At 48.5% G+C, this 21,210-nt stretch overlaps 2 protein-coding genes across 10 annotated transcripts in view; both read left to right on the top strand.

Moving 5' to 3' along the window:
• MSANTD2 (Myb/SANT DNA binding domain containing 2) overlaps positions 1–7,760 on the top strand; it is a 30,970-nt gene extending 23,210 nt beyond the window's left edge. For 4 of the 9 annotated variants that reach the window (XM_020903976.2, XM_070457332.1, XM_070457331.1 and 1 more), the window contains 3 exons: positions 313–412; positions 2,105–2,165; positions 6,227–7,760. In XM_020903976.2, coding sequence (XP_020759635.2) covers positions 313–412; positions 2,105–2,165; positions 6,227–7,079 — 1,014 coding nt within the window. In that variant the 3' untranslated portion in view covers positions 7,080–7,760. Of the gene's footprint in view, positions 1–156; positions 413–2,104; positions 2,166–6,226 lie in introns of those variants that run through there. The other 5 variants (XM_020903975.2, XR_011484335.1, XM_070457335.1 and 2 more) reach the window with 5 other exon arrangements.
• A 4,393-nt stretch (positions 7,761–12,153) lies between these two features.
• ESAM (endothelial cell adhesion molecule) lies at positions 12,154–21,144 on the top strand. The gene is made up of 7 exons (XM_020903978.2): positions 12,154–12,402; positions 15,871–16,067; positions 17,351–17,555; positions 17,719–17,874; positions 19,535–19,657; positions 19,951–20,077; positions 20,299–21,144. The coding sequence occupies exons 1-7, from the start codon at positions 12,333–12,335 to the stop codon at positions 20,612–20,614; spliced, it is 1,194 nt and encodes a 397-aa protein (XP_020759637.2). The 5' UTR covers positions 12,154–12,332; the 3' UTR covers positions 20,615–21,144.
• The last annotated feature ends 66 nt before the right edge of the window (positions 21,145–21,210 follow it).

The following is a 21,210-nucleotide window of genomic DNA, read 5'->3' as shown; positions in this document are numbered from 1 at the left end:
TTTCTAATATAATAATGAATTTAAAATCTAGCATTCCTGTAACAATGTGTCTGTGTTTGTCTGTCCGTGTCTGTCTAATAGTAATTAATATCTGTGGTCCGTACCTGGAAGAGGAAGTACAGCTTTAAAGGAATAACAAAAGACTTTGTGTCTTAGACCCTTCGCAGGTGTTACAGTCGGGTGAAAGAACATGGTGTTGGGAAAAGAAAGAGCAGTTACACATTTGAACAGTTGGAACAGGTGTTTGGTCAGGGAGGATGGGATGCTCAGCCCTGCCAGCCTGTACTTATTAACAGTAGTGGCTTGTACCAGGAGCTGGAGTCAGATGGCAGCACTATGGAGGAGTATTCACAGGAGGACTGGGGAAACCACAGTCAGGATCTCCATGGCTACCCCACAGATCAGGAATTGGGTAAGAAAGCCGGTATCTGTGATACTTGTGGTGTGTGTGTGTGTCTGTACCTGTCTTCACCTGTGCTCAGGTGTTTCATGTCTGTAATGCCTTCGTTTACCATTCCCACTGATAGCCCAGCACATGTAGCCAGTGTCTGTCTGGGGCAACGTGGGTATCCTTCGATTAGCCTTACACTGCCAGCTGGCGCCTGGTGCCTGGGGTTCCACAAAGTCCCTAAAGACACAGAAGAATTCCTGATGCTGGGCTGCGCAGGGAAGCTCAGTGACAGGCTATGCAATTAAAAATATCCTGCACCTCTGTGTTCTAAGATGACTGCTACGAGTACTGACTCCTGGCTCAGCTGGTATAGATATAATGGTCATTTCCTTCCTTTATCCCCAATAATTTTCCCCCACCCCTGTTTGTAATTTGGCAAAGGTCCCTTCCCAGGCTTCAGTCTGAACAATAAATGAAGGAAAGCCTTGGTTTGAAAGGAGCTGATAATTGAACTTCATCAGGGATCACACTCCTTCCAACTTCTTAAAGGCTCACATCCCAACAATAGCTGGAATGATTTATTCACTGTCTTCACATTAAAAATGGAAAATAAAACTCCTGGCCATCAAATCTAAACTTGTATGGACTAACTAAGAGAGTATATATATGTAGTTGGATTGTTTTTTGTGGTTTTTTTTGCAATAAATGTTCTGGTTTTAGTTTCCATAATTTGCCAGTACTAATCAAGTGTCTGCTGCAGGCTTTGTACACTCATAGCAAGTTGTGTAATGAGTGCTCACTTGTAAGTGAATGTTCTTACTCTCTAGTGAAGCACTCGGGCAGCCCCCAAGGAAGGATAAGTAGAATTGGCTCTATAAATATGCCTCCCCAGCTTAAGACAAAAGCCCACGGGCACTGTTTTACAGATCTCCTATGACAGAGAAATGCTGATTCAAAAGAAAAAGGATTAAATGCTAGTATTGAGTTGGCCAAAACATGCATTCGGATTATTTCATAAAATGGTATGGAAAACCCGAAAGAACTTTTTGACTGACCCAGTATTTCTTGCAAATGCTATTTCTAAAAAAAAAAAAATCTCTCAAATATTGAAAGAGAGGAGTGAAGAAAGTGGTTATAAAACCATAAGACACATTATGTAAGAGAATTGATTACTGGAAGAATAAAAAGGGCAGATGCTAATGATCACTGCCTCTTAATTTCAAAACAGTTCTAAGGTCTAAATTACTTTGGCATCCTGTAACTCTGGTTTTGCTGGAGAGAGTTAATTCACCCAAACCTTTGGGACAAAAAAATAACATGTAGAGCATATTGATCCTGATATTGGGCTGGGGGAGAATAATTGCTCTATAAAACCTACATAGAAAATCTAAATAGAAGAATGATTTTCATTCTCATTCCTTTAAAAATCATGTTTGCCATGAAATTAAGCTTTAAGCTCCTAGCTAGAAATCCACTAGTGACCTTGAAGAATTTTATACTCATAGAGCTGGTTTCTGATCTTGCATATAAATGTATGCATCTCATTATATATGAGTTACATCTGTAAGTCTGGCATTGGACAGTGTTAGACACTAGAATTAAGTTCTCACATTGGAAAGTATGGAACAAACAGTAAACTTACAGCTACTCATCTACATAAATACATGTCACCACTTAGGAAAATATAATGTTTCCAAAACCTCTGTTTTTCAGATGAAATACCTGTCACAAAGAGAACATTAAAAATAAAACAAGAGTCTTCTGAAGAAGCACAGTAAGTAGATGTCCCCCGTTTCTAAAAAGCGTAACTACCGAAGTTTAATGTCAAAAGTCTTGTTGTAATTAGATGTGCTGTGAAAGTCAGGGGCTCCCCTGGCGGCTCAGACAGTAAAGGACCTGCCGTGCCGCCGAGGGAGCGTGCCTCCTTCTTCTTCATCTCCTGGCCCAAGTTTCCAGGGCTTAATCCAGAAATGCTGAGAATTTTGTGTATGACAAGATAAAGAGACATATGAAAATAAGTGTGTTTATGGTATTTGTGTGGATATGGCACTCGGATGTTTAAATATGATACAGAGATAAGGTCCAGGGCCCAGAGATTGTCTGGGGTTAAGTGAAATGATAGTGGGGCCAGAGGAACACTTAAATTACAGCTGTCCCCAACCTTTTTGGCACCAGGGACCAGTCTTGTGGAAGGTAACTTTTCCACGGACCAGGGTGTATGGGATGGTTTTGGGGTGATTCAAGCGCATTACATTTATTGTGCACCTTATTTCTATTATTACATCAGCTCCACCTCAGATCATCAGGCATTAGCTCCCAGAAGTTAGGGACCCCAGATGATAACATTGCATTTTGGGAATCAAAAAGTAAGTTCTTAGGAACTACACGGTAGGCCAACTGATGTAACTGGAAATGAACTCAAGCTTCACAGAATTGGTGTCACCAGTCTCAGACCCCCCTGAACTTTTCCCAGTTGGAACTTCAGAAATACAGCAGACAGTTCTCAGGAACTGTTTAAATAGCTGGGTCTAGTTCTCGCTGTGTTCCACAGCTGTCAAAAGCTGGTCTCAGGCTTGAGCCCAGGGAACTTCAGGCTGAGATCAGATCAGTGGGGCAGGAAACTGGCAGACTGCAGAAATGTCCAGCATGGCTGCCTCTTCTCCAAGATTCAGCTCACAGGGTGGGTGGCTCCTAAGAGGCGACTCATTTCCCAGTGTACCAGTTTCCTAAGAACTGTTCCTTATTGCTGACTTAGGGCTGTGACAGTGCCAAATATGATAACTTCATTTGGGCACAGGATTTTTTCACTCCTAAGTTTAGGTGGAATTCACCTGAAGTAACTGATGGATTCTTTTACACCAGTCAATTATACCATCCTTCACCCAGGAAGAAAAGTCACCACTTATTTATCAAATACCTACTATATGTCAGGCATTGGGATACGGCAGTGAACAGAACAGACAAAAGTCTTTGCCCTCCATCCCACCTCCTTAGCCCAGTCTTCCTTGAGATCAGTAAAATATTTTAAAAGAGGACAAGAAAGAATGATAGCGTTGAACGATGATTTCTTTTTTAAAGCATCGACCCATGCAGAGACATGGTCCTATATCTTAGCCTCACAGACACCACATCCTCAACATTAACAAAGTGACTGAGTGCCTCTGTGCACTCTGAGAAGAGGCACAGTCCCCAGAAATGCAGTGATTTCATCTGCATGGCCACTCAAGTACTTGAGTAGTTTTCTAGACAAACTAAAGTGCAGAGGGTGAGTCCAGGACAGTCACTGGACCAAGAAAACTGACAACAAAACATTCGCTCTTTGTCAGCTTGAAAAGAAAGTAAAGGAAAGTAAGAGAGAATGGCTATGTGGAAGATCCCCCAGTTTGTTCCAAAAGCTCTTCTAGGAAAAAAAAAAAAAGCTCTTCTAGAAGGTTTGAGAATTTAAGAGGCAAGTGTACAATCTGTCTTCTACCAAGAAGCTGTTCACAAACCACCATTACACCCTCTTATCTTGCCTGCATTTGATTATATGTGAGTGTGGTACTTGAGTACTTTTGTAGTTAAACCTGTGATTGTTTGCTGCCAAGTTACCATTTAACAAACTTCAGTCTTCTGATACCAGAGTTGTGCCCTGAGAAACAAATATCCTCATTATCTATATAAGTCATTTATGAAGTGTCAGTTGGAATTACTTGAATTAAGCAGCATGTGAAACAAGAATTTCCATGCACTTTGTCTTATTCTGTTAACTGTCCAAATCAAAACTGAAATAATTTCTATGCTTTTGCTTTCCTTTATAAAAATATATTTTAGGACAATCTCAATTCATTATCTGGAATTTTTCTCTCTTAAAATAGAAGCTTAGTAATGAAACTTTTCCATCTGAATTCTCAGATCTTAATTCTGTGCTCAACTGTTCTTTTAAATTTGGGAGTAGTAATGTATTTTAGACAAATAGAGGAAAATATCCTTTTTTTCATGTTTTTGAATCAGATCAATTCAGTTCAGTTCAGTCACTTAGTCGTGTCTGACTCTTTGCAACCCCATGGACTGCAGCACGCCAGGCCTCCCTGTCCATCACAAGCTCCCAGAGCTTACTCAAACTCACATCCATTGCGTCAGTGATGCCATCCAACCACCTCATCCTCTGTCGTCCCCCTCTCCTCCTCCCTTCAGTCTTTCCCAGCAGCAGGGTATTTTCCGATGAGCTGGTTCTTCGCATCAGGTGACCAAAGTATTGGAGTTTCAGCTTCAGTATCAGTCCTTCCAATGAACACCCAGGACTGATCTCCTTTAGGATGGACTGGTTGGATCTCCTTGCGGTCCGAGGGACTTTCAAGAGTCTTCTCCAACACCACACTTTAAAAGCATCAATTCTTTGGTGCTCAGCTTTCTTTATAGTCCAATTCTCACATTCATACATGACTACTGGAAAAATCATAGCTTTGACTCGATGGACCTTTGTTGGTAATGTAATGTCTCTGCTTTTTAATATGCTGTTTAGGTTGGTCATAGCTTTTCTTTGAAGGAGCAAGCATCTTTTAATTTCATGGCTGCAGTCACCATCTGCAGTGATTCTGGAGCCCAAAAAAATAAAGTCTGACACTGTTTCCACTGTTTCCTCATCTATTTGCCATGAAGTGATGGGACCAGATGCCATGATCTTAGTTTTCTGAATGTAGAATTTTAAACTAACTTTGTCACTCTCTTCTTTCACTTTCATCAAGAGGCTCTTTAGTTCTTCTTCACTTTCTGCCATAAGGGTGGTGTCATGTGCATATCTGAGGTTATTGATATTTCTCCCGGCAATCTTGATTCCAGCTTGTGCTTCATCCAGCCTGGCATTTCTCATGATGTACTCTGCATATAAGTTAAATAAACAGGATGATAATATACAGCCTTGACGTACTCCTTTCCCTGTTTGGAACCAGTCTGTTGTTCCCTGCCCAGTTCTAACTGTTGCTTCTTGACCTGCATACAGATTTCTCAGGAGGCAGGTCAGGTGGTCTGGTGTTCCCATCCGTTGAAGAATTTTCCACAGTTTGTTGTGATCCACATGGTCAAAGGCTTTGGCATAGTCAATAAAGCAAATGTAGATGTTTTTCTGGAACTCTCTTGCTTTTTTGATGATACAGAGGATGTTGGCAATTTGATCTCTGGTTCCTCTGGCTTTTCTAAATCCAGCTTGAACATCTGGAAGTTCATATTCACGTACTGCTGAAGCCTGGTTTGGAGAATTCAGATCAATAGTCGTAATCAATTTCATGTTTTCCTATGGCCAGCATGTATGGGCCAAATTTACTTAACTTCCAGAATTCCAGATTAGAAATTAATCTGTTCATTCTTTTAAGTGATTCTGATTACCTTTCTGAATACAGCAATCTTCACCTAATTTTGATAGGTCTAAAGGGCATCATATGCACTATTATACACACACACACACACACACCACACATTATTCTTGAGTTTCTGAAATCCTAGGGTCTTATGTATCAATAGTTACTAAGTGTAATACAACTAGACTATAGAATAATGGAAAGCAGTTCATCACTAGTTCCTAGAAACTTCCTAGGGGTAAGCATGTCTCAGATTTTAATACTATGATTACCTGGACCTGCACAGTCCAATATGGTAGCCACTAGCCATCTGTGGCTATTTAAATGTAATTTTAAGTTAATTAAGAACTTAATACCTCACTCACAGTAGCCACATATCAGTGCAGTGGCTAACATACTGGACAGCACAGACACAGAACATTTCCACCACTGCAGAAAGTTCTGTCGGACAGTGCTCATCTAGACACCTGAGGAATCTGACTTTTATCTCTCTTTCTAGGAAAAGAGACATCATGCAGAATATCGTACAAATTTTGGAGTCAGTACAGTTGAAATGGGAACTGTTTCAGAGCTGGACAGACTTTTCAAGGCTTCACCTTTCTAATAAACTGGCCATTTTTGGAATCGGTTATAACACCCGTTGGAAAGAGGATATCCGTTACCATTATGCTGAGATCAGCTCCCAGGTGCCCCTTGGCAAGCGACTCCGGGAGTACTTCAATTCTGAGAAGCCCGAGGGCCGGATCATCATGACCCGAGTGCAGAAAATGAACTGGAAGAATGTATACTACAAATTTCTAGAGATCACTATTAGCGAAGCTAGGTGCCTGGAGCTGCATATGGAAATTGACTGGATCCCCATCGCCCACTCAAAGCCAACTGGTGGGAATGTGGTTCAGTATTTATTGCCAGGAGGCATTCCCAAAAGCCCGGGTCTCTATGCCATCGGCTACGAGGAGTGTATTGAGAGGCCTCCCTCTCCCCATGTGGAGCGACGTACCCTGGACCCTGGAAAGGAGGGCAGGGTTGACTTGGAAACCCTTTCAGCACAAGCCTCACTGCAGGTGGAGATAGAACCCACTCGAATTATCTATTGCTACCTCGGGATCGCTGAGGTCAGGACTCTGCAGCAATGCTTGTTTTTACATTTCCAAGCAAATACCAAAACCTTCAGCAAGGATTGGGTTGGTATAAATGGGTTTTTGTCTCAGAACTGTATTGTGGATCCCGGCGTGTCCCCCAAATCCATCTACATCAAATTTGTAGAAGTCGAGAGGGATTTTCTTTCTGCTGGCTCGTTAGTTGAGTGCCTGGAAAAAGCCATCGGGTACCCCTTAAAATATAACAACTGAATGTCATCCTTCATAAGGATCTGGGCTCTTACCTCTCTCTTCTCTACCCCTGTCCCATGACCCAGACTGTCCCTCATCCAGATGCTGCCATCGACTCTTCATGGAAACTCTTTCCACGATCGGGCCAGTACAACTAAGAAACCATAGTAGACCTTGGGCAGAGAACACAGACCTCACCTGAAAAATGCTCATTTTGAGCAAACAAGCTACACAGCGGACTTGTGTGGTGGGTCAGCTGTTTTCTTTTTTAAAAACAACAAAAACAATTTTTAAATGAATTTTAGAGCCCTAATGTAAACAAATGTAGGTACATTCCATATTGGACAAAACTTATACTTTGAGTTTCATATGAAATTGAAAAATTGTATTTTTTTCACGATGTTTCATTTTTACACATCTCTATGTCTCTATATAAGTATTATTTACAACCTTGAATAAATAAGCAATAGATAATGGCAAGTAAAATCTTGAGTCACAGTGAGTAAGACTGTTTTTCAATATTACCCTTTAGCTACTATTGTATATAATTTAGTTTCCTTTTTTTTCACCAACCAAGTGTTTTGCTCTTCCCAATCAGTGTTGCCTGCAAAGCCCTCTGTTTCTGTGATGTACCAACTTCTGGTTGTGTTGCCATTTAAAACTTTTTTAAAAAAAATATTAAAGTAATTCCTGGCCTCTTGGCATTGTAGTAGTGGAGCTTTTTGTAGCGGAGTGTGGTCGCACTGGCAGTCGGACTGGTCTCTGACTTTACTGCAAGGGATAGACAAAACAGAGCAGGGTAGTAGCTTCACTTCCTTACTCATCTTCACTGTCTGTACCGCACTGGCCAATGTCATTATCCATTTTCCGAGTCCCGAAGCTCACTGGGACATTTCATTTTGTGCTACTTTTTAAAAAGCTACAAAAAAAAAGGCTATAAAAGGATATTCCTTTTGTCCCTTGGTACATAATACTTGCAAGAGACTTTCATTCCTCATCTTTATACTCAGTAATCAGGGGCAGCTGTCTCAAGAGCACGGGTGGAGGACTGACATCAAGCTGCCTAGAAAAGGAGAGAAGATCTAAGAGAAATGCTCATACAAAAATTCTAAGTGGTCCATAGGATAGGAAATGGTAAAGTGTTGATTCATTAGGAGGGTAACTGTTACATTCAGATCTTTCAGAGATTTCTGTGCACTCCACATAGAGGTTAGTACTCTCAGCTAAGAACTAGCTTACCAGTAGTGTTGTGAAGGGTTACTTTAGTCTCTAGGCAGGGACTTGTTATATTTATTTACCTTTAATGAGTCCCCCAACATCTCTTGGGTTTTCTACTTTAAGTGGTCTACAGGTCCAAGTGAGAGCTATAATTCTCCCCATTTTTCTTAAAGATAAAATTGCATATTGATAAAAAAAAATGTTTCTTTCTTATAGCCTGAGTGGCCTTATAGCAGTAGTTTTTCTCATTCTGGTTGTGAAAATTGCTCAGTCCTGTCCGACTTGTTGTGACCCCCATTGGCCATACAGTCCATGGAATTCTGCTGGCCAGAATCCTGGAGTAGGTAGCCGTTCCTTTCTCCAGGGTATCTGCCCAACCCAGGGATCAAACCCAGGTCTCCCACATTGCAGGTGTATTCTTTACCAACTGAGCCAGCTGGGAAGCCCTCATTCTGGCTGGTCAGTGCTTATTTATTTGTCTAATAACTAGAGAGCTTATGATCAATGAGATGACTCTTATTAATGTCATTTGAGGCTAGCTTTATGGAGTTGGCTGTTTCCTGACATGAGATGCTAAAATGGGTGCTAGTTCAGGGAGTGTATAAATAGTCTGGAATGCTTGAATGCAGCACATCTTGCCAGGCATAGGCTGTAGGAATGGGCCTTAGGAAATTCTCATGAGTTAGCTCTTCTTTGGAACTTGGAATTGTTGTCTTGAAGACCAAGGCTACACTGACCGTTTTATAGCAGTAATCTCATAATATCAGTGCCAAGTGCTGCAGGAAAATTCGTTATTGCCAGAAGTAGTACATGGCATTCCCCAAACTGCCACTGGTCAACCCTAAAACTAACATGACACATTTTCTCCCCATCCCAATTCTCACTGCTGTTGGTTACTTAGCAGGAGCAGAACATTTGGGAACATTTAGAGAGGATGTTTGAGATTTACCTACTGTTACTAAGAACAGGGCACTGCTTGACCACTATGAGCAGCATGGAGAATATGGCGAAGACTGATCTTGTTTGTGTTTTCACCATGTGGCTTGAGATGGATGAGGAGTCGGGACAAGAGGACAAAGCTGAGCATTGGGAAATGGAGACTTGAAAGTACCCTGCTGATCCTGAATATCCATTTTTTCTGGCCGGAACAATCCAGAAAAAGGGACAGCCCGGTGTCACATAACTATGAGTATTCCTAAAAACAAAAAGTGGACTATTTAGACCTTAATGAAGCCTTATTCCAGGGGAATGGAGACACTATATTCAAATATAAAAATCAGCATTAAAAAAAAGTACTGTAGAGACTTTCCAGGCGATCCAGGGTTTAAGACTTCGTCTTCCAATGCAGGGGGTGTGGTTTGATCCCTGGTTTGGGAGCTAAGATCTCACATGCCTTGGGGCCAAAAAAATCAAAACAGAAGCAATACTGTAACAAATTCAATAAAGACTAAAAATGGTCCACATCAAAAATCTTAAAAAAATATACTGTAGAGGTAAAAGATGTATGACTGGGAGAAACACTAGTGAACTGCAAATCTCTTTAACATACGAACTTAGCTCGTGCAGATAACCTGTTGTGCAAGCAGCTCCCAGACCACTCACAGATCATCTAATATTCCCATTTTACACAAAGGTAAAGAGAAATGTTCACCCTAAATTACTACATCTCAGCAAAAACTCAGGAAGTAGAACTGCTCTGCTAACTTCTACACTTGACCCCCTCAGGGTCAGCAGAAAAAAAAAAAGTGGTTGGAATAGGAGATAGTGTAGAAAATTCTTCTATTGGGTGAGAACAGTGAGAGTCCTGAAAGCACTGTTTCTGTGTCACTTGGAGAGGATCACTGACTACGAATCTTTATTTGTATTTTTACATCTCTTTTTCCCTTAAGAAACTTTTTATTGAAATAATTTAGGATTTATAAAAATTGTATAAAGAGTACAAAGTATTCCCCTATATATTCACTTGTTCCCATAATATTAATATTCTTGCCTGTAACAATGATTACTGTGGTAGTTGCCAGGCAAGTAATATTTGTGTCTTTACTTCTGATGTAAATTACTTGGGGTGAAAATTCTGAAAAGTTAGGTACTGAGAGTGAATGTTGAGGTTCTAACTTACGTAGCACTTGATTAGAGCTGTAAGCAGATGCTTTAGTGCACCTGAGACAACCAAGAGCTCTATACTGCTCTTCTTGGAAGGAGTTATTTGGGGTAACCTAGCCCTGACCTAGAAGTAAAGGAGGGATGTTTGCAAAAGTTGCTTTGCAATGAAGACTAAAGTTAAAAAAAAAGAAAAAAAAAATGACTGATAGACTAGAAAAACTAAACCAACAGCACCCCACCACACACACACAAACGCACAATCTAGTTGACCATTTCAAGCCTGTAGCCCTCGCATAAGGGTATGAGACTAGCAGTTACCTATTACTACTGCCTTTGCTGTCACTAAGCTGCCGAGTACTAGATTCCAGGGATTGCATGAGCAGTCTAGTGTTTGCATAGCCATTTCTCAACGCCACTGCATGGCAGGTATTTAAAGAGTAGTCACGCAGGTCACACTAGGAAAAAAGAGCTGAGAGGGTCAGTGGGGGCATCGTGTATTCAAAACAAAACAAAACCTTGGTGAGCGCAGGCTCAAAGACCACCCTGAGAACCATGTGGAGTAAATGGAATCCAGGAGACCTGGCATCTTTTCTGCCCAGTCAGTTATCACCTGGAGCAGGCAGCGCCAGGGATTCGTTGTTATGGTTTCTGTCCTCGGTGACCTTGACTCGGTGGTTGAGCTGTGCCGGGACGTTTGAAGCATCCTTATTTTGGCTGTCCGACAGAGAAGCCAGAACAGGTGCGTGCCCTTCTCTAAGAGAGCTGCGGCCGCCAGAGGGTGCAGAGGAGCATCTGATCGACCGGCGCGGGGAGATGGGGGCGGGGAAGGGACGGTTAAATTAAATTTCACTAGAACATGATCTAGCCCCGGGAATTAAAAGATCAGAACGCGCTGGGGGCGGGATGGGAGGCAGCGAAGACATAGGCAGAAATAAACCGAGGGACTCCGTCCAGTCTACCTTCCCGCAGCTGCCCCCTCCTCCCCGATCTGCCTAAGGGTTTTCAGAGTTGAGAGGGGAACTTGGCTCTCTCCTGTTTCCCGCTCAGAACCTGGGGTTCCTTGCGCCAATCGTTTCCCTGCTTGGGTTTGCGGCACAAGGTCCGAATGACCCTCGGGTCTGCCTTTTAGGGAGCCTCGGGGAACCTGCTGAGAGGTCCGATCTACGCCCGCACGTCCTCGCATCCTGCCCCGCAGCCTACGGATCCCGCGACACCTGCAGGGATGGGCGGGGGCGGCCGCGGCCGCTTCCCTTCCCCGCCGCTCTCCCGGCCGGCTCCCGCGGCCAGCCCGCCGCTGGCACTGGAAAACTGGTCCTTTCGGGCAGCAGGACCGCGCCCGCGCGGCCGGCACTCTGGCCTCCTCCTGCCGCCCCGACCCGCACACCGTGAGCTCCAGAGGCCCCGGGGAAACGCGGCTGAGGACGCGGTACCCGCAAGCTCCCCCAGTCGGTTAGTGGGGCGGGAATCCCAGCCGTTTAGGGTGGCCTCTGGACGTCGGACAATCCCCAAACCTCCCTTCCTTCCTTCCTAGCTCACGCAGCGGACGGGGGAGGGTATGGCGTGGTCTGAGAGGTCAGGACCCTCTCTTCTGCCCTGGACCCCCGCGGGCTGCGAGGGCCCCACGGCTCACTCGACCCCATCCTTTGTCCGGACCGGGTGGAGGCCGCCGGATCTGGCCGTCGGAGCGCAAGGATCGCCCCCCTGCGGCGGGTCACCCTGGAGCCCCGCCCGGGAGGACGGCGACCTCTCCGCCCCCTCGAATGCCCCGCCCCCCAGTCCCCAGCGGTCCCCACCCCGCCACCGGCACACACACGCAGAGACTCTGGCCAGAGGCGCCCTTGGTATCAGTGGTCCGATTCCCGCGTCCGCTCCGGCTGCCTGGCAGCCCGAACACCTGTCTGTCGGTGTGTCCCGGAGCCCGCGCCCCTGACTCCGTCGGGGCCAGGGAAGGCCATGATTTCTTTGCCCCGGCCTCCTGCGACCAGCTTGCTGCGGGTTTTGTTCCTGGGGCTGACTACTCTCGGTGAGTGAAAGCCTGGACCTGGAGGGGACATGAGATGGGAGATGGGACGAATCCCACCCGAGGCGGGTGGTTTGGGGCACTGATGAGGAGCTGGGTGGGACAGGATTCCCGCCTCGGCTCCTTCCCTCCCAGCACTTATACTTCCCCCTAGGCTGGGTGTCACTGGCGGGTGCTGATTTCTGTCCCCTGTGTTGGGGAACAGCCACCACTTTGGGCGCAGTGTGTTTGTGGTAGGGGAGACCATTTGTTGGAACCATTCCTCACCCCCACTCCCCACCTCCACCCGGCAGAGCCAGATGAGCTGAGCTGCTGCAGGAGACACTGGCTAAAGAGCTTAAGGACTTAACTCCAGCCCCCCTCCCAGCCCCCCACCCTACACGCAAGCTGATGTACTAGAGCCCCTGGGGAGTTCCCTGGTACCCCAGCTTGACGCATGCACGAACTTCACCTCAATTCCCAAGCCTGGATCCTCCCGCTGGCCCCCTCCTCCTGCTTCCTGCCCTGGGAATCAAGGGAGGTGCCCCCAAAGCTTGACCGTGAGGTCATGTAGGACACAGGAAGTGGAGGAGGGGTTCGAATGCCTAGAGGAGCAGAATTGTGACACCCCCCCCCACCCAGAGGTCCATCACCCCCCCCACACTGGTTCCCTGAGACAAAGGGACAAAGGCAATAGGAGGAGGGCCTCAGAGAGTCAGAGAGGAAGGCCACCTCCTTGGGGCAAGTGCTTGAGGCCTGTGTGAAGGCCTCCAGGAGCACCCAGAAGCTGGGGTGGCCTGGTGCAACATTTGGGAGAAAAGGACCCACAGGAACGAAGCTCATTATAAACCATTTCCCATGCTGCCTCCCAGGCTTTCTTGCTATCCTTCAAGGATCCCGAATGAGGGTGAAGGGTGGGTTTGTCCGACTCAGCTTTAACTCCTCATTTCTCTCAGGCTGGAAGTCTCCAGGACAAGTAAGGCTTGGAAAGAACCACAGTGATGGAGACTGAGATGGGGACCATCTAAATCTCACTCAGATGATCTTTAGCCCAATCTGTGCTGCAAGGGTGTCAAGGCAGGACATATTAGGGTCCCCAGACATAGTAGGGCTCACGGTCAGACTGCCAGCCCCTCTAGGCTTGGTGGGCCAGCTGCAGGATCCCTCCACTTCTCAGGCCCCCCTCTCCCAACTTCAGCATCAACTGTCTCTTTTCCTGCATTCTATCCTCAATTTCCCCATCCCCCTTCTTGCTGGGGATGTCTTCAGAGGCAAGGCAGAAAAATTCAAGTTAGTGTCCAGGGCGTCATCTGATCATCTGTGGCTCTCCTGTAACCCCTCTTTCTATCCGAGCTCTGTTAACTCTGAGCTTCAGTTTTCACACCGGAGGTCCAGACTTCAGCATCCCTACCTCTCCCCACCCCTACCCCCCCCCACCCACCCCACCCCTGCTGGGGGATTGCTGAACTCTCTCTGGTCACTTGAGGGTTAAATGGTCCTCTGGATGGTCAGCACTTTGGGAGATACCGGCTCCACTGGTCTCTGCCCGCCCGGGTTCTACCCGGAGGCCCTTATGCTCCCTCGCGGCTCAGCGATGCTGCCCCTGGGGCGTGAGAAGCCCGCGGGGGGAGTTTCTCAGAGAAAGAGGGAGACTAAAAATAGTAGCCCTGGGGAGCCAGCCCAGAGCCCATTTTCGCTCTCCTTCGCTCTTGCCTGCTCCACAAGTTGGTCTGGAGAGGCCCAGAAGGGTCCCTTCCCTGCCCGGGGTTCCTTCACTCAGACCGCCCGCCCCCCTTTCCTCTCCCTGTGGCACCTGGGAACAAAAAGGGCCGAAGAGTTGAGGGGTTGCTGGCCCGGGGGACACTCGGGATCAGAGCAGTGAAGCCTGGGGCCCTCTCCAGCTCCTAGCTGACCCGTGTCCAGGCCCCTGTGTGTCCAACTTACTTCTGACTTACCCTGCCCTCCCCAGCCCTTTGTAAAGTGACATTATAAATGCAGGACCTGAGCGAGGGGCGCCTAGGGCGGAGGCGGCTCACTCTTCTGCTGGGACCCCGGCAGGTTTCCGGCGGGAACTGTGTCTGGCCGCTGGGAGTGAGCGGCAGGAAGGCCCGGCCAGGGCCTGCGCCCCCCGCAGGCGTCTCTGGTGTCCCGGCCAGCCGGTCGGTCCTCAGCGGGCGGCAGGCTCCTTGAGGCGGACGTCGTTTTGGCCTGCAGAGCCTCCGGTCCAGCGGCGCCCTCCGCATTGTCTCCTGGCTTATCACCGGGCACAAGTTTCCTGCTCAGCCCTCAGGGACCCCGCCAGGAAATGGGGAGGGGGGTGCTAAGAAGGCCAAGGAATTGGGGTGAGGGTTCTGTAAAGACGCGCAACCAGGAAGCGGAGGGGGGTGGCGCGCATCCTGGCCGGATCCGCTCCTGGGTCCTCAGAGGCCTTCAGTCGGCCTCTAGGAGGGTGGACCGCCAGGCCTGTGCGCGGCCTCTGTCCGCTCGGCGGCCCCCTGACCACCGCGCAGAGAAGGCATCTCAGACTCCAGTGCAGACCGTTGAGGCCGAGGACTCAAGAGCCTCAGCAAGAGCTGGGTGAAGGTCTAGAGCCGCCAGCATCCTCAGGCCTGGCTTCGGACAAGTCCAAGTTTATTCCCCCAAAGGACTTTTGATTGGGCCTCTCCACTGCCTCTCTAAAGGGCAGGAAGGGAGTGCCTGTGGACTCCATGAGGCAAGCTCCGATTCGGCAGTCCCCTCCCTGAAACCTATACCCGCGGCCACCTCCTGAAGGAGAGCCACAGGCAGATGGAAGCTCTGTGCTTGATCGTTTTGTACCAGGGGACTTTCCTTCTCCTCCTAGCTCTGCCGAGGTTCCCAGCGACTTCAGAGCACCACCCCCCATCTCCCCTGGGCCCTCAAAGCGCCTTTGGGAGGTTTCCTGGGGGGAGCCCACGTGTGGAGCCCAGCAGTCCCCGGGCGGCACTGGGCACTGGCCGCTCCGGACTCTCTGGCTCAGAGTAGTTCTGAAGCAGCCGCGGGGTTAATCGGTAAACGATTAACCCTCCCGCTCCCCTCTGCCCATCTGGTGGAGAATCTGCAGGAGATGGAAACGCTGTTGATCCTTACCCTTGTCTTTCCTTCTTGGCTCATGCCCCGGGGAAATTGAGGGAGCAAGTGGCTTAAGTAGAGTGTAGATTAAAGGTATTAAATCCGCCCTTCCTCTTGGGTGTCTTCCCCTTCTCGCTGGAAATCTGCCCCCCTCCACTTGGTGCTCTGAAATCTGTGCCTCTGAATACAAATAAATGCACAGACACGGGTCCTATCCTTGCTACAAGCCCGCGGGGCTGAGGCTGGGGAGAAGACGCGGTGATGGAATCGACCATCACGGGATCGCAGGCCAGCGGGCCCTGGGCAGTCTTGGGAGAGACCCAGGAGAGGTTTGTCCTCAGCTGCTGCTGCGCTCGGCAGGGTCCCCGGACTCCGCCCTCACCCCCTTTCTCTCCTCCCCAGCGTCCTCCTCACGAGCCCAGTTGGAGGTGCACGTGTCTGCCAGCCTCACGAAGCTGCGGGCGGTGGAGGGAGCGGAGGTGGTGCTCTCAGCGTGGTACAGCCTGCATGGGGAGCTGTCTCCGACCAAGCCCAAGCCTTGGGAGGTGCCCACTGTGATGTGGTTCTTCCTAGAAGGGAAGGATAAAAATATGAGCCAGGTAAGGGAACGTCTGGGCAGGAGGCTAGCTACCTACTCGAGGCGGGGCTGGGGGGTACAGAGTGGGAGGGGGTTAGGGGGAGGGAGCGGAGAGGGGTGGGGGAGTGGATTGGGAAGAGCTGGCGATGGTGGGAGGGGTGGCCAGGTATGTTAGGGAAATGCAAGGTCCGTGTCACCGGTTCAAGTTTTGTTTTGATCTTGGAGGCTTCCCCCCACCCACTCATTTCTCCTTTTCCTAGGGTTCCCTAGAAACCCAGCACACCAAACACTGCCAACTGGACAAGCCTTTTACTTTGCTGGGTGAGGGGGAAAGTGGGGACTGAGGATACGGGAAGCAGGAAGTTTAGGGCAGGTGTCACACAACTTTTAAAAGTTGAGCATCTTCCTGTTTTCACATTATCTGTCCTTTGGACGTAGCCACAGGTCACAGTAAGCCCACTCCCAGATGACTATCTGCCCCCCCCCTTTATAACCTCCTTGAGAGGCAAGGGTGGGTCTCTTCCTACAGTCTTTCACCTGTCCTCCTTTCCTAACATCAGAGGCAGATTTACCCAGAAGCCAGTGAAATGTCATTTTCAGAGCACCTTTCTTGCTTGGGCTCCCTGCAAGGGCTAGGAAGAGTGTTGAGGGGGGAGTCATTTGATAAATAGGGGATAAAAGCATATGAAATATGCAAGCAACTTAGATTGCAGGAGAGGGGCTGGGATTTATACACTGGAGGGGAGGGTCTTCAAGAAAAAGAAAATTTTATAAGATATTTTTTCTTTTTGACTCCTCCCCTGCAGCCTGTTTCTTTCACACGTTCTCCCCTTGTTTATATGATCCCCTCCTGGTGGCCCGATGGTAAAGAACCTGCATGCGATGCAGGAGACCCAGGCTCGATCCCTGAGTTGAGAAGATCCCTTGGAGAAGGGAATATCTACCCACTCCAGGATTCTTGTCGGGAGAAGTCCATGGACAGAGCAGCCTGACGGGCTGCAGTCCAGGAGATCTCAAAGAGTAGGACATGACTGAGCAACTAACACACATCCATTTAAACACCCAAGTGGGAGATGAAGAAACAGTGTCCAGGGGAAGAGGACCTGTTCTGATGCAGAGGATTTGGGGCAGTGAGAGAGTGGCTAGGGAGACAGAGGTGGATGGGGAGCTGCTACAGGTTAGAGGGGACAGTGCAGGTTAGGGGTATTTGAGGACCCCCAGTTTGGGGGAGGGGCACTAGCTGAACCCTGGGCACAGAGCAGGCACGTGATAATGGGGAGCTGTTGCTGCCCCCCCTGCCCCCAGGTGTTGGTGTACATGAACCAGGTCACAGCAACGGATGAGCCTCGAGCATCCCTGGTCCACCCCATGCCCTCCCGGAACGTGTCACTGCGGCTGCGGGACCTGCAGGAGAAAGACTCCGGGTCCTACTTCTGTTTTGTGACCTTGCAAGACAATCAAGGCACTGTTAAAGGTCAAAGCAGCAAACATTTAGAGCTCAATGTGCTGGGTGAGCGAGAGGCACCCGTGGGAGGTCAGGCAGGCCTCTCCCCCAAATGACTGAGGGAGAAGGCTGGGGGAGGGGCAGAGTGACCGAGGGTCCCTGTGTGGGAGGGGGAGGGGGAGCTCCTGGTCCCCTGATGTGCGTGCTTAACCTGTCTCCCCTCCCCCAGTCCCTCCAGCTCCTCCATCCTGCCGTCTCCGGGGTGTGGCCCACGTGGGGACCAACGTGACCCTGAGCTGCCAGTCCCCGAGGAGTAAGCCTGCTGCCCAGTACCAGTGGGAGCGGTCACCCCCCTCCTCCCAGGTCTTCTTTGCACCTGTTTTAGGTGAGGCCACTGAGAGTGTGGCTGGGGTAGAGGAAAGATGAGGGCCAGAGGGCCTGGGGTGCAAGGGGAGGCGATGCTGAAAAGCATTGTAGTGGGGGGCGGGGAAGGAGGGTGTGGGGAGGGGGCTGAAGAAAGAGGCCTGCCAGGTGCAGACAGGTGCTGAAGACTATGCCACTCAAGAGACGCTGGGGCTAGAGGCCCTGCCATTCACTACATGTGTGACTTTGTGACTGTTTCCGCATCTGTAAAACGGGAGTATCAGCAGCCCTGAATTAGTACAGCAGCTGGCTCAGTGGTAAAGAATCTGCCCGGAGGAGGGAATGGCAACCCACTCCAGTGTTCTTGCCTGGAGAATCCCATGGATGGAGGAGCCTGGTGGGCTACAGTCCATGGGGTCGCAAAGAGTAGGACACGACTGAGCGACATATGGGTATGGGTACTCATCTGTGAAATGTCAGTGTCATCCTCACAAACTTGATTGGGGATAAAATGAGATGAAGTGTGTAAAGCATAAATATTATATTTAAGGAGCTTAATAAATGTTACTTAAAAAAAAAAAAAAAGAATCTGCTGGCCAGTGCAGAAGACGAAGGAGAATGGGGGTTTGATCCCTAGGTGTGGAAGGTCCTCTGGAGGAGGAAATGGCAACCCACTCCAGTATTCTTGCCTGGAGAATCCCATGGACAGAGGAGCCTGGCGGGCTACAGTCCATGGGATTGCAAAGAGTCGTACATGACTGAGCATGCACACATGAATACCACTATAAAAAACACTTGGAGGCAGCTGGAACTTTTTTTTTCAATTTTATTAAGATTATTGATGGAACAATTTTAATATTGTATACCAGATACTTTGGAAGAATTATTCTTAATTTATCAGCTGTGGTAAAGGTATTGCAGTTATGTGGGACAGTATCCTTCTGTTTTGGAATTTCATGCTGAAATGTTTATTGTAAAATGTCTTGAGAAAAAGAGAAAGAAATGAAATAAGTGTAGCAAAATATTAGCAACTGTGGGTATATGGGTTGTCATTTTGTTCCTCCTTCTACTTTTTATTTGACCATTCCTATAATAAAACTTTATTTATTTATTTTTTTTTACGTAGAGCTTACATAGTTGGTTTGTTGTGAGACTTTTATAAATTAGTACATGTAAAGAACTTAGTCTTTGGTGAAGAGTAAGCAGCCAATAAACTTTAACTGTTAAAATCATTAGATTATTTCATACATTCCTTTCAACACTATCAATTAGGTCATATCACCCAATTTTATAGATGAATAAACTGGGGCCCAGAGATAGCAAGTAACTTTCTTAAAGTCCCATGGCCTGTTCTGGATGCCACGTTTTCTAATTCCTCGCTCAATGTTATTTCTCTCTCACTCCTCAGAAATAAACATAAAAATTGGGTTTTGGTTTTCTTGGGCATCACTTCCTCTTTAGCCTTCTTTCAGGTATCACTTGGGAACACTGAGCAGTGGAAATGAAAAAGGATAGTGAGCTAGCAGTTTGGCAACTGACTGTCATACCTTTATCTTTCACTGGGGATTCAGATAGCTAAGTCTCCCAGAGAGTCAAAATAAACATTCCAGAGGAAGGGTAGGGTGATTTTTTTCTGGAAAAGGGGATCGATCCTTGGACTGATGGCCAAATTGTGTCCACAGATGCCATCCATGGGTCTTTAAGCCTCAAAAACCTGTCCACTTCCATGTCTGGAGTGTATGTCTGCAAGGCCCACAATGAGGTGGGCAGTGCCCAGTGCAATGTGACCCTGACTGTGAGCACAGGTCAGTGAGGGGTAAGTGTGGTCAAGGAGAAGATTGATCAGTGGTGGGGGTGGGTCAGCTCAGAGAGGGGAGGAGGGCTGTCTGCTGAGGCCTCTCGTTATAACAAGACAAGGTGGTTGTCTTGGTTACGCGTTTGTGCAGGTGTTTGCTCAGTGACCACTTACTGCTTGACAGTCACCTTCCTCTTAACAAAGAGAGAAATTGGGTATGGTGGCGGTGGGGCGGAGGGGCAGTGGGATTGGAAAGGACTGGGGATGGCTGAGAGTCCGCCTCTGACAGTAAGGTTTTTCCAGGGCCCAGGGCTACGGTGGTTGCCGGAGCTGTCGTGGGCACCATGGTCGGACTGGGGCTGCTGGCAGGGCTGGTGCTCTTGTACCAACGCCGGGGCAAGGCCTTAGAGGAGCCGGCCAATGATATCAAGTAAGTGTCCCTGGTCTCTGCCAAGATGAGGGCTCTCCTTGGGGATTCAGGCAGCTCCCATCTAAGGCAGGGATGGGCAGTGGCTGAGACATCACTTCTACGGGCAGATTTTAAGGAGGAGAGTGGAGAAGAGGAGAGGAAAGAATGAGATAAAACATAGGGAAACTCTCCCCTCCTCCCCCTTTCACCTTCTGACCCCTCATCACTTCTTTGATGACTAGGGAGGACGCCATCGCTCCCCGGACGCTGCCCTGGCCCAAGGGCTCAGACACAATTTCCAAGAATGGGACCCTTTCCTCTGTTACCTCGGCGCGAGCCCTCCGGCCACCCCAGGGCCCTTCCAGGCTTGGAGCATTGACCCCCACACCCAGCCTCTCCAGTCAGGTCCTGCCCTCGCCAAGGCTGCCCAGGACAGATGGGGCCCACCCTCAGCCTATACCTCCTGGCCCTGGTGGGGTCTCTTCCTCTGCTCTGAGCCGCATGGGTGCTGTCCCCGTGATGGTTCCTGCCCAGAGTCAGGCTGGGTCTCTGGTGTGATGGCCCAGCCACTCGGTGGCTAAGCCATTTGGTTCCTCTCCTTCCTGCAAGGTTCGGACACCCCTGGCACAGAGGCCTGAGATCGGGAGGGTGGCCGCCTTCCAGACCTCTGGTCCTCCACCCTCACCTTTCTTTACTATGGGAAAACTGAGCCTCAGTTGAAACCCGAGTTTCCAGGAAGTAGGAGAAGAGGAAGTGGACCTGGGATTAGGAAGTGCTCCCACCCCGGGCTGTCTCTAAGTCTGCAGTGGGATGCTGCTGAAATTGCTACCGCTGCCTCCCCCCCAACCCCCAGGCCTGGTGGGGACCACCAGTCAACCAGTCCTCCAGGCCCCCTTGGTCTGTACCACCTAACCCCATCCTTCACTCCCCTCTCCAGCTCCTTGCATTAATATAACCTACCCTGCTGGCTTGGTTGGGTTTTGTTAGGACAGGGGATAAGGAAGATATTTTCTTCAACTAACTTGAAATGCATGTTTTTGTTTTTATTTTGCCAACTTCAATAAAGATACATTGTGTTTGTATGGAAAGTGAGAGTCCAGTCGCCTTTTCAAAGTTGGAATTCCCAGGGAGAAGCTGACTCTCAGGATGATGCA

This window comes from Odocoileus virginianus, chromosome 28, assembly GCF_023699985.2.
Source record: "Odocoileus virginianus isolate 20LAN1187 ecotype Illinois chromosome 28, Ovbor_1.2, whole genome shotgun sequence".
NCBI lineage: Eukaryota > Metazoa > Chordata > Mammalia > Artiodactyla > Cervidae > Odocoileus > Odocoileus virginianus.
The sequence above is the reverse complement of the archived record's forward strand: the minus strand, read 5'-3'. Positions and strand labels throughout refer to the sequence as shown.